Below are 13,436 nucleotides of genomic sequence, written 5' to 3' on the forward strand. Positions count from 1 at the left end.
CACCATACAACAAATTACATGTAATTGGAAAAATTGAAATAGATTAAACTACAGTTTTTGGTGGAATTCAGTGTGTCGTATTTATAAAATGGAAAAAACATTAGCTATTCAGAAAGGGTATTTTAATAAATTTCAAGATGTGTGGGGGCCATTAACAAATTATTGCAATGAGTAGGTATTATTTTCCCTAATTTGTACAAATAAATGAATGGGGTATGAGGAGGGGGATTTTATTATATGGTATATGCTTTATGAAATATTGAAGGGAGGGAAAGGGATAATTCTATGTAATTTAAAGAATTGTAGATTTTCAAGTGATGTATATAAGTCAAAATGGTGTTACTTTTTCATGCACTTGATGTAAGTTATAAATATGAATAAAGAATTTAAAAAAAAATGAATTGGGAGATGTAAAAAGTTCCAGACACTGATTAGTTAAGACAAAGAAGATTTTAGCAAACTATAAGATTTAACCATCTTTACTGTATGGAAACCTGGACTATTTCTATTTAATAACTAAAAAAAAAAAAAGTCCCACATATATTCAGGTGTATTACTGCACAGTGAATTAAATATCAAAGTACAAAATTTAAATCAGACTGATGACTCCTTCAGTTTCAACTTATTATGAAATGTCTACATGTCTGTGGTTATTAGGAGGTTTTGGTCTGCAGCTCTGGAATCATTCAAAATATTGAAGGGAATAGACTTAGCAGATAAAGACAGATTGTTCACCCTCTCCAAGGTAGGAAGAACGAGAGAGCACTCTCTAAAGTTAAAAGGGGGTAGATTCCGTACAAGCGTAAGGAAGTTCTTCTTCACCCAGAGAGTAGTAGAAAACTGGAACGCTCTTCTGGAGTCTGTTATAGGGGAAAACACCCTCCAGAGATACCAGACAAAGTTGGACAAGTTCCTGCTAAACTAGAACGTACGCAGGTGAGGCTGGACTCATTTAGAGCACTGGTCTTTGACCTTGGGGCCGCCGCTTGAGCGGACTGCTGGGCACAATGGATCACAGGTCTGATCCAGCAGCGGCAATTCTTATGTTCTTATGTGTAAATTTAGAGATATGCAATGTTATATTTCTTTTAGAAAGACAATTAAAAGTCATCTTTTTTTTCTTATATTTTCCCCATAAGTAATCTGTAATCTATCTAAGGATATTTTTTTTAGAAATTGTATTTGATCTCATCTTATTGTGATCCATGTTGAGCTAATTGGTTAAGCGGGAATAGAAATGTCTGGATTAGATTAGGTAAATTGGATGCTGGCTTCAATGGACAGCCAATGATGAGACAAGTAAGTACAATTCCATTACTCTTATATATTTGAGTGGGTGCAGCATTTGAGCATCCCCAACTTAAATGATCAAATGGTTCCCTTAGAAGCACATATTTTCTGATTATGAAGAAGCAAAAATATCAGAAACACATAAAAATGTCTTGTGAGCATACAGAGAGAAAATCTGTAAACAGCGCCCAGCTGATTTCTGCACACAACTTAATTTTTTGAATTAGGTTAATTGGCACGTTAATTGAAAAAAGCCATTAAAACCTAGGGGTCCTTTTATCAAGCCACGCTAGCGGGGTTAGCGCGTCGGACATTTTATCACGCGCTAACCCCGTGGCCGTCTAAAAAATTAACGCCTGCTCAATGCAGGCGTTATTGGCTAGCGTAGCAGGCAGTTTAACGCACGGTATTACGTGCATTAAACCCCTACCGCAGCTTGATAAAAGGACCCCTAATTTTTAAAAAATTAAAACCATTAATTTAAGATGCGTGTAGGTATCAGTGCGGCACCTATCAATGCCTACATCGAGGTGCCTACCCCTGCCTACTAGAAATGTAGGCATGGTTAGGGGCAGAGTGTAGGTGTGGTATGTGTTAGGTGCTGGTATTTAAAATACCAGTGCCTAAGTAACATGCACCTAATTCAGTGTAAACAACGCTTACATTTGACTGACATGCCACAGATGCCATTTTTCTAGGTGCCTGCTGATATAGGTCATCTTTCATATGTTGATTAATTTTCTAAGTTACAATAAAATGCACACCAATAATCAACTACACAGCGCTACTGTAATCTGCACAGCGCTACTGTAATTGATTATTGGTGTGCTGATATAGGTGCCATTTACAGAATCCCACACACACACACACACACACACAAACACACAGAGTCACTCTGGCATAAAAGCACAACTGCCATCATCCTTAATTTGGCAAACTCCCATGCTAGAAGTCATTTATACGTCTTCAAGAAGCCAATGAGAGAGCTGTACCTCACTGTGTTTGCTGTCCCCATATTTGCCATTGAGGTTAGCCAGGTGGCAGTTTTTATACCAAAAGGCTCCCCGATGGGTCATCGCACAGTTGCTCAGAGCCAAATCATTGTCCCTGTCCCAGGTGGTGAATTTATAGCCACTGTGGTAAGTCATAGCATCACCTTTAGAAAAGAAAGCAAAGTGACTATCAAAATTGACATAGCATAACTGACATATCGTTTCATCAACTAGAAGTGGATTCAGCTTACAGTAGAAACATAGTTAAGTACTAGAACAAGTTACCTTGGGAGCTGGTAGAATCTCTCCCAATGAAGGATTCTTAGAAAAGCATCTGTCTGGGATGATACATATTGGGGAGGCAGAGAAATTAACTAAATGACCTTGTGAGGTCCCTTCCAGGTCTATAATTATACAATAGTTTGCCTATGGTACAGATGACTGCAAAATGTAGCCACCATCACATACAATGCTGTGCTTCTGTGTTGTGTGTAACTTATCAATGCCACCTAGAGGTGATAGTGTGCATTTTCAGATGGAAATGTTAAAATTGAGATCTTTCTGCAGCTCTTTCAGAATATAAAGCAACATCCAGAAGGCGTAAAAAAAAAAAACTGATGATGCAAAAGGCAATGGAGATAAGAGGATACAAAAAAGCTAAGACCAAGGAAAAAAAAAATGCAATTTGGCTTACATTAACTGCATCCACGATATAATATATTTCCAGCAATTTACAACACTGAAAGAGAGCCACCTCCGCTGGAGAAACAATACCACAGGACTTTTTGTACATAACTGCATTGTTGAGTTTGAGTTGTGGAGAAAAAGGAAATCATGATGAATGAGAAGCAGCAGGGAGAGGGAAGCAGAGATTTTCTGAGAGCACGCAGTACGGCTTTTGCTTCTCCTTTTTGTGTTCTAGCCACGACACCACGCTTTCAGCCTAAGGCCAGCTGGGCAGGTGGAAACCGCTTACCTGCTGTGCCTTTATAGCCGCCAACCCTCAATTTGTATCTGTCTCGCCCGGATCCTACTTGGAAGACATCGTAATTGGCATAGGCCGAGTCATTGGCTGTCCGGAGATCCACACGCAGCTCATAACGTGTGGGGCCACCAGTTAGAGCATGTAACTTCTCCAGGCCTTCAAGAAAAGAATAAAATGTCTCAAACTGTAATAAAAATTGATTGCTACAACAGTTTCTAGTCGAGCTTGTAGTGAGAGTGGCCCTAAAGCAGTGCTTCTCAACCCAGTCCTTGGGAAGCACCCAGCCAGTCAGGTTTTCAGGATATCCACAATGAATATGTATGAGGGAGATTTGTATCCACTGCTGCCACAGTATGCAAATCTCTATCTTGCATATTCATTGTGTTTATGAGTATACGCCAAGAACTGTATAGAGAAGCACTAGATCAAGTAAGAGTGTTTTCAAAGGTTCTGGATAATGTTATAAGAGGGAAATATCTAAGGCAGCAGTTCCCACACCAGGTTTTGGCGCCATCCCAGCCAGTAAGGTTTATAGGATATCCATAATGAATGCTCATGAGAGATTTGCACGCACTGTCTCCATTGCATGAATATTCATTGTGATATCCTGAAACCCAACTTACTGGCGTGCCTCCAGGACCAGGTTTGGGAACCACTGAACTAAGGAACATAAGAACATAAGAAGTTGCCCCCGCTGAGTCAGACCAGAGGTCCATCTTGCTCAGCGGTCCGCTCCCACGGCGGCCCATCAGGCCTAGTGCCTGAACAGTGGTCCCTGATTAATTTTGTAACTTACCTCTAATCCCATCCCTATAATCTACCTTTACTCTTATCTGTACCCCTCAATCCCTTTGTCTTCCAAGTACCTATCCAAAGCTTCTTTGAACCCCTGTAGCGTGCTCCTGTTTATCACATCCTCTGGTAGCGCGTTCCATGTATCCACCACCCTCTGTGTGAAAAAGAACTTCCTGGCATTTGTTCTAAACCTCTCCCCTTTCAATTTCTCTGAGTGCCCCCTTGTACTTATTGATCCCCTTAATTTGAAAAATCTATCCCTGTCTATTTTTTCTATGCCCTTCATGATCTTGAAGGTTTCTATCATGTCTCCTCTAAGTCTCCGCTTTTCCAGGGAGAAAAGCCCTAGCTTTTTCAGTCTGTCAGTATATGAGAGGTCCTCCATGCCCTTTATTAGCTTAGTTGCTCTTCTATGGACCCTCTCAAGTACCTCCATGTCCTTCTTGAGGTACGGCGACCAGAACTGAACACAGTACTCCAGGTGCGGGCGCACCATAGCACGATACAGTGGTAGGATGACTTCCTTTGTCCTGGTCGTGATACCCTTCTTAATGATACCCAACATTCTGTTTGCTTTCCTTGAGGCCGTGGCACACTGCGCTGACGCCTTCAATGTTGTGTCTACCATCACTCCCAGGTCTCTTTCAAGGTCGCTCACCCCTAGCGCTGATCCCCCCATTTTGTAAGTGAACATCGGGTTTTTTTTTCCCTATATGCATGACCTTGCATTTCCCTATGTTGAAACTCATTTGCCACTTTTTGGCCCATTTTTCCAGTGTTGTCAGATCTTTTTGGGGATCTTCGCAGTCCTCCATGTTATTGACCTTGCGATATAGTTTGGTGTCATCCGTAAATTTAATAACCTCACATTTTGTTCCTGCTTCCAGGTCGTTAATGAATATATTTAATAGGAGTGGTCCCAGCACCGACCCCTGTGGAACTCCGCTCGTGACCCATTGCCAGTCTGAGTACTGTCCCTTTACTCCAACCCTCTGTTTCCTGTCCGCCAGCCAGTTTTTGATCCATCGGTGGACCTCCCCTTGCATCCCATGGTTCCATAGCTTCCTTAGTAGTCTTTCGTGTGGCACCTTGTCGAAGGCTTTTTGGAAGTCAAGGTAAATGATATCTTTGGATTCCCCTTTATCCATCTGGCTGGTTACCCCCTCAAAGAAGTATAATAAGTTCGTGAGGCATGACCTGCCCTTGCAGAAGCCATGCTGGCTCGACTTTAGCTGCCCATAGTTGTTGATGTGTTCCCAGATGCTGTCTTTAATCAGTGCTTCCATCATCTTTCCCGGGACCGAGGTCAAGCTCACCGGCCTGTAGTTTCCTGGGTCTCCCTTTGAGCCTTTCTTGAAGATGGGCGTGACATTTGCTATTTTCCAGTCTTCCGGAATCTCTCCAGTTTTTAGGGATAGGTTGCATATTTGTCGAAGTGGCTCAGCTATTTCGTTCCTTAGTTCCTTGAGTACCCTTGGGTGAATGCTATCCGGACCTGGCGATTTGTCGCTCTTTAGCCTGTCTATCTGCCAGGTACTTCCCAATCACTAACTGTAACCCATCCATGTTCTGTTTAAAATAGCAGAGGATGTTGTTGATTTTACCCAGTAAGCCCCATTCCATTGCAAGACATGTAGTCAGAAGGGCTAAAGACGCTCCTGAGATAGCTGGGTCACCAGTAAAACCCTTGTTTGGCAAGATTGATCTGTGGGGCTACGGAACAGTTTGTATAATTTGCAAGGTCCAGAATTCATGGACAAAGAGTCTTCTCCAGGGCCTTCTCACACATCCCAATCATTAAGCGCTTTGGTCCATCCCTATTGTTTTATCTTTTTCCGTTCTCTCTCCTTCACTCCCTATTGAAGATTAATGTTACCAGCACTCACAATCCATCCACCCCCATTGGTGGTCATATCACAGTAAACTTTCATGGGCCTGCTGACATCATCATTCAGGTAGATGGTATAAAGGTAGTTCACCCTTAGTCCTTTTGTACCATGGTAGTCCGTTTTGTCTTTGTATTTGTCAATATTTATTTTTGTTGTGTATTCCCTGATTTTAATATTTTATATAATCAGTATTACGATAGGCGATATATCAAACAATCATTAAACTTGAAACTTGAAGGTAAGGATGATTTGATAGTAGCAAGTGTTTCACATTCACAAATCAAGCTGCCACATTCACAAATCAAGATCCATTCAGATGCTGCCAGAGCTTGTGCCAAATACTTGCTGATGCGCAGGCAATGCAGGCTCAGGCTGACATTGCAAACACAACTCCCAATGCAGCACCCACTTCCAGTAAAAATACCAGCGTCTTCTGTTTCTATGAATCAAATAAAGGGGACAACACTGTGCAGTCAGAACTAGACCTCTTCTTGAATGATGCTACACGTGATATATCCACTCTCTAGCGCTATCCAACATCTAGCACAAACCCTCTATCCAATTCTCTGGTCACCTAGTCAAAGAAATTGATCAGATTTGTCTAACAAGTCCTACCTCTAGTGCAGGGGTAGGGAACTCTGGTCCTCGAGAGCCATATTCCAGTCAGGTTTTCAGGATTTCCCCAATGAATATGCACGAGATCTATTTGCATGCACTGCTTTCAATGCATATTCATTGGGGAAATCCTGAAAACCCGACTGGAATACGGCTCTCGAGGACCGGAGTTACCTACCCCTACTCTAGTGAATCCATGTTGCCTCCAGTCATGTAATCCACAGGATTCCAGAAACTTGACCATTCTCTGTTTTAAAAGCGTTTCCATTAATGTGCTTACCACAAATGTCGTAATGGTGCCCTGGATGTTTTGTGAAATGTTCAATTATTGCTACAAAATGTCCATGTCCTATTCCTGCCCTAATCCCACCCAAAACATGCCCCTTTGAGAATTAGATTCACTGCAGACAAATAGCTTAGTAAAACGTCTAGGAAGTAGATTTTGAAAATGGTGATTTGGATGTTTTGGCAATTAACACGTCCAAATGCCACTTTATGTCATTTTTTTGGACATCTCTATGTTTTGAATATTAGCCCCAAAATATATCAGCATACTCAAGTCTTTTCTTGAACCTCTCAGCCTTTTTCAAACTCACCAAGCCAAAATTCCTCTCTGGGGTTCCCAAAGCCTTCAGTGTAGTTCTTCCAGCGCAGATAAAAATCTATTTTCCCACTGTTTCGCCTCTGAAATACCTGCAAGAAGAAATGAAAGTAGTTCACACTCAAAAGCAGATGGTGAGTTGAAGCTGCCATTTTATGCTCCTCTCTATCTCCAGTTTCTATCAAAGATCAGGGTCATTAGCTTGGCACCTTTAGCTGAAAAGCCAACAGGATTGCTCCCATCTCATACCACTCCCTATTGAAATTTAATGATACCAGCACTCACAATCCATCCACCCCCTTCGGTGGTCATATCACAGTAAACTTTCATGGGCTTGCTGACATCGCCATTCAGGTAGATGGTATAAATGCCACTGGAGCTATTTCCATTTTGTTGAATTTGTCTGCAGTCTGATGGATGTGGGAGGAGTAGACCCACTGGAAACACATGTCAAAGGAAAAAAGATGTCAGGTACATGTATTCATTAGGAACGAAATGGGAACAGAAGCTTGTATTGAAATAAATGCACATGAAAGATATTGGCTGAATAGTCCTGAGAAACAAGTTTAAGGAACTAAGGGGAGGATATGAGAATCAAATTCTTAGTTCTCCGAGTTCCTAGATGGCTATTTTATTTCACAGTATGATGAAATTAAAACACAGCATGTATTTTGTCTCCTAGATTTTTTTTCTGATATTTCCAAGTGCTTATATCTTGAGTATGTAGGGAGATTACTTCTGAGAGACTCTAATTTCCCTCTTTTTACCCTCCTTTTCCCAAGATCTCTAACAGCATAAATCATCCCTTGCTTTTTCTTCCCCATATGTCCTATTTCTACAGCATCTGTGGATTTTAACTAGTTACAAGTATTACAACAGTGGCCACAATCTGAGGCTCTTAGGGTGATGGGTCTGGACAACTTTCCATACCTGTGACAAAAGTGGTAGATAGCCTTTTGCTCTGATGGTTGTTCTTAAAAGCCACCAAGTAGACGATATATTTTCTCCCTTGTTCAAGGCCTTCCAACACAAACCTCCTATCTGTAGAGCTCAAGTGCACTTCCTGTCACACAGAAAAATACATTTAAAAAAAAAGAGCAATTTAAACATTTGATGAGTTTAAGTAACTTTTACTGTACATCCTGGAAGTGTAGGTTGGGAGAAGGGATGGGTGGGAGAGAGGGGTAGGGGGTTGCTGGTAGGGTTACCAGATTTCCTCTTTTAAATAGAGGACACCTAGCCCTGCCCTGTTCTGTAGGGTGATGGGACAGGCCCACCATAAACTGCAGTCATGCGTTCATGGATCTCCTTTGGCTTTATCCCTTCTTTTGTGAGAAATTGTATCATTGAACAGTGCTCCAAATCTAACAGTTTCTTACTTGGTTTGCACAAGGACTCTCCTGAAATCTGTGAAGGGTTTGGGGGGATTTTTTTCTTTTTGATATTGTATTATATACTTGTTTGTATATTTTGAAGAATTTGGTTTTAATTAGGGGAGTTTGTGGGGGTGTTATTTTAAACAGAATTCAAGAGTGTTCATTATGAGAAAGATTAAGAGGTGATGTGTTAGCATTTTATTGTTAAGGTTTTGTTTGTTTAAATTATGTTTATGAATAGTGGAATGCCACAAGGATTGGTGCTTGGGGCTGAATCTGTTCAGTATATTTGTGAGCAACATTGCTGAAGGGTTAGAAGGTAATGTTTGCCTTTTTGCCCAGAGGAAGTGGAAAACATGAAAAATAAGCTGCAAAAGTTAGAAGAAAATTCTAATGTTTGACAACTAAAATTCAATGCATAGAAGTGCAGAGTGATGAACTTAGGGAGTAGATCTCCAAGGGAACTGTATGTGCTGGGAGGCTGATATGCACGGATGGGGAGAGGGACCTTGGGGGATAGTGTCTGAGGATCTGAAGGCGATGAAACAGTGGCCGTAGCCAGAAGGATGCTGGATTGTATAGAGAGAGGCATAACTAGCAGAGGAAAGGAGGTGTTGATGCCCCTGTACAAGGTCATTGGTGAGGCCACACTTGGAGGCCATATCAGGCTAAGGATGTAAAAAAGACTTGAAGCGATCCAGGAAAAAGCAACAAAAATGGTATGGGGCTTGCGCAAAAAGACATATGAGAAGAGACTGGAAGACCTGAATATGTATATGCAGTAAATGACAGCAGATAAAGACCCGATGGTTCATCTAGCCTGCCCAATCATGCACAAATTAAAAATTCATGATATAAATTAAATTGTCTATTTTCTTAGATATTTCTGGGCCAGAGTCCTAGAGGTCTGCCCAGTTCTGTACTTAGGTTCCAACTACTGGAGTCTCCATCGAAACTCACTATAGCCACTAAATCATCCCAGCCAAAGCCCTCCCCAGTCCATCCTCAATTGATTGGCCATATATGGAACACAGACTGTACAAGACTGCCTAGTACCAGCCTCAGTTCTTCAATAAATACCCATTATTTTATTATTAGAGACGCTTTGATTAACTCTGTCATCGTTTTCCTCTCAACTAACTCCCTTAGGAGGGCATTCCAGGCATCAACTACCTTCTCCATAAAGAAGAATTTCCTAACATTACTCTTAAGTCTACCACCCCTCAACCTCAAATTATGCCCTCTGGTATTACCATTTTCATTTCTTTGGAAAAGATTTTGTTCTATGTTGATACCTTTCAAGTATTTGGATGCCTGAATCAAATCTTCCTTTTCCCTCCTGTTTCCTTTCCCTTCCAATCTCTCCTCATATATCTTTTTGATGCAAACCCCCTACCATTTTCATCACCTTTCTCTGGACCACTTCAAGTCTTCTTATATCATGTGCCAGATATGGTCTCCAAAATTGAACACAATATTCCAAGTGGGGCCTCACCAATGACCTGTATAGAAGCATCAACACCTTCTTTCTTCTACTGGTTATGCCTCTCTCGCCTAGCATCCTTCTGGCCACAGCCACCACCTTGACACACAGTTTCTTTGTCTTTAGATCTTTGGACACCATCAACCCAAGGTCCTTCTCCCCATCTGTGTATATCAGCCTCTCACTCCCAGCATATACGGCTTCCTCGAGTGATGAACTTAGGGAGTAGAACTCCAAGGGAACTGTATGTGCTGGGAGGTGAGAGGCTGATATGCACGGATGGGGAGAGGGACCTTGGGGGATAGTGTCTGAGGATCTGAAGGCGATGAAACAGTGGCCGTAGCCAGAAGGATGCTGGATTGTATAGAGAGAGGCATAACTAGCAGAGGAAAGGAGGTGTTGATGCCCCTGTACATTTGTTTTGGAGGAGTGGTTAGAGTGGGAGGTGAGCAGGATGTGGGCTGATCTAGACTAAGTTGTCCTACAGTGATAACCGAAAGTTTTACAAGGTTGCCTGGACAGAACTTGTACCTTGTGACTTAGTGCTGGATTGGTATAAGTGCTGGATTGGGTTGCTGTTGAGCTGATCACAGCTAGGATATCTCCGAGGTGCGATCAGTTTGGTGCGGGGGGCAAAGATTGTAGGGAGGAGAGATGCCCAATTCCTCCTACTGGAACACCTCACCAAAATTTAGGCACTTTGGGCCAACCGGAATCTTAGACCTGTCTCACAGTGCATTCAGAGATGCGCTGGGAGTAGCTTAAGATTCCGATTGGCCCGATCCCTTAGGCCAACCCCATAAAATCTTAGGCCACTCCCAGTGCATCCCAGAATGCACTGTGAGACAGGCCTAAGATTCCTTTTGGCCCAAATGGTCATTGGTGAGGCCACACTTGGAGGCCATATCAGGCTAAGGATGTAAAAAAGACATGAAGCGATCCAGGAAAAAGCAACAAAAATGGTATGGGGCTTGCGCAAAAAGACATATGAGAAGAGACTGGAAGACCTGAATATGTATATGCAGTAAATGACAGCAGATAAAGACCCGATGGTTCATCTAGCCTGCCCAATCATGCACAAATTAAAAATTCATGATATAAATTAAATTGTCTATTTTCTTAGATATTTCTGGGCCAGAGTCCTAGAGGTCTGCCCAGTTCTGTACTTAGGTTCCAACTACTGGAGTCTCCATCGAAACTCACTATAGCCACTAAATCATCCCAGCCAAAGCCCTCCCCAGTCCATCCTCAATTGATTGGCCATATATGGAACACAGACTGTACAAGACTGCCTAGTACCAGCCTCAGTTCTTCAATAAATACCCATTATTTTATTATTAGAGACGCTTTGATTAACTCTGTCATCGTTTTCCTCTCAACTAACTCCCTTAGGAGGGCATTCCAGGCATCAACTACCTTCTCCATAAAGAAGAATTTCCTAACATTACTCTTAAGTCTACCACCCCTCAACCTCAAATTATGCCCTCTGGTATTACCATTTTCATTTCTTTGGAAAAGATTTTGTTCTATGTTGATACCTTTCAAGTATTTGGATGCCTGAATCAAATCTTCCTTTTCCCTCCTGTTTCCTTTCCCTTCCAATCTCTCCTCATATATCTTTTTGATGCAAACCCCCTACCATTTTCATCACCTTTCTCTGGACCACTTCAAGTCTTCTTATATCATGTGCTAGATATGGTCTCCAAAATTGAACACAATATTCCAAGTGGGGCCTCACCAATGACCTGTATAGAAGCATCAACACCTTCTTTCTTCTACTGGTTATGCCTCTCTCGCCTAGCATCCTTCTGGCCACAGCCACCACCTTGACACACAGTTTCTTTGTCTTTAGATCTTTGGACACCATCAACCCAAGGTCCTTCTCCCCATCTGTGTATATCAGCCTCTCACTCCCAGCATATACGGCTTCCTCGGATTTCTAATCCCTAAATGCAGGGACAGGAGAGATATGAAACAGACATTTAAATTCTTGAAGGTATTAATACAGAAACAAATCTTTTCCAGAGAAAGTAAAATGGTAAAACTAGAGAGCATGAATTAAGGTTGCAGGGTGGCAGATTTAGGAGTAATGTTAGAAAATTCTTTTTCACAGAGAGGGTGGTGGATACCTGGAATGCCTTCCTGATGGAGGTGGTTGAGATGAAAATGGTGACAGAATTCAAAAAAGCGTGGGTTGAACACAGAGAATCTCTAAATTAGAAAATGAATTGTATAAAATAAACTAAGGCTGGTACTGGGCAGTCCTGCACGGTTTGTGTCCCATAATAATTAGGATAGGGTGGAGTGAGCTTCAATGGCAACTCCAGTAGTAGGAACCTAAAGACAGTGCCGGGCGAACTTCTATGGTCTACTGCCCAGAAATTAAAGGAAAAAAAAAGACAATTTTAACCATGAATATATAATGCGATTGACTATTGGGCAGACTTGATGGACTGCTGTCATTTACTATGTTACTATGTTACATCCAGGAAAATCCTAAGCTTAATATTAAGATAAAGTATATCTCTAGATTTAAAAAAAACAAGAGCACAACCAACTTTAACTTTAAAGCAAATGTCACCATCAGAGGTGATGGCGTAGACTTTTCAAAGTCCGATATTTCCAGAATATCTGAAATGTTCAACTCCAATGAATCTAGAGAGGAAGGAGAGGCATCTGCATTAGCCCTCATTATATTAAGAAGAAATATGCTTGAACAATCGATGGAAGATTATTAGAGGGCAATTAAAATACCTGGGTCGTAGGAGTGGACGCTTTACAGAAGACGCACAAAAATCCAGTAGTAAATATGCCCATTTTCAAAACTGCAAAACGTTTATCTTATTTTTCAAAAATGGCCATTTTTCAGATGCAGTTTCTATCTTTTTCAACCATTCTCATATAAAAATGTCCAAAAGAAAAATGCATAAAACAAGCTATTGGGATATAGGAGAGGACCGCATTAGTAAACCGGCCACACAGACATCCCAGTAAAGCAGAGGGGGGTTCCCTAGTGAACTTCATATAAAAAGGCTGAGGTACACGTCTCATCTTAACCCCCTTATATTTTATGTTGAGCCCTCCAAATCCCACCCAAAACCTACTGGACCCAACTGTACACCACAAAATAGCCATTATGTCTGCAGGTGGCATCTATGTGATTGCACAGTAAGTTTTGGGTGAGTGCTTCTACCACAAGTGTACTAGTTAGAGTGGGATATGGGCCTGGGTCTTCTCTGGAGTCCACTGCACTGACCACCAGATTACTCCAGAGACCTGCTTGCTGCTCAACTAGGACTGCCTATATCATCTGAAGCTGTTATACAGGTAGTTATATACTGCTTCATTTACGTCTTTAGGGGTGGAAGGGGGTCATGGGTGATTGTGGGGAGGTCATGCTTACATCCACC

At 41.7% G+C, this 13,436-nt stretch overlaps 1 protein-coding gene across 3 annotated transcripts in view; it reads right to left on the minus strand.

Moving 5' to 3' along the window:
* The window catches only part of TNN (tenascin N), a 95,380-nt gene that overhangs the window by 9,333 nt on the left and 72,611 nt on the right, over positions 1–13,436 (minus strand). For all 3 annotated transcript variants that reach the window (XM_033916171.1, XM_033916169.1, XM_033916170.1), the window contains 5 exons: positions 8,098–8,230; positions 7,453–7,604; positions 7,163–7,259; positions 3,259–3,423; positions 2,283–2,446 (listed from right to left, as the gene is read on the minus strand). In XM_033916171.1, coding sequence (XP_033772062.1) covers positions 2,283–2,446; positions 3,259–3,423; positions 7,163–7,259; positions 7,453–7,604; positions 8,098–8,230 — 711 coding nt within the window. The remainder of the gene's footprint in view (positions 1–2,282; positions 2,447–3,258; positions 3,424–7,162; positions 7,260–7,452; positions 7,605–8,097; positions 8,231–13,436) is intronic.

This window comes from Geotrypetes seraphini, chromosome 12 (genome assembly GCF_902459505.1).
Source record: "Geotrypetes seraphini chromosome 12, aGeoSer1.1, whole genome shotgun sequence".
NCBI classification, from domain to species: domain Eukaryota; kingdom Metazoa; phylum Chordata; class Amphibia; order Gymnophiona; family Dermophiidae; genus Geotrypetes; species Geotrypetes seraphini.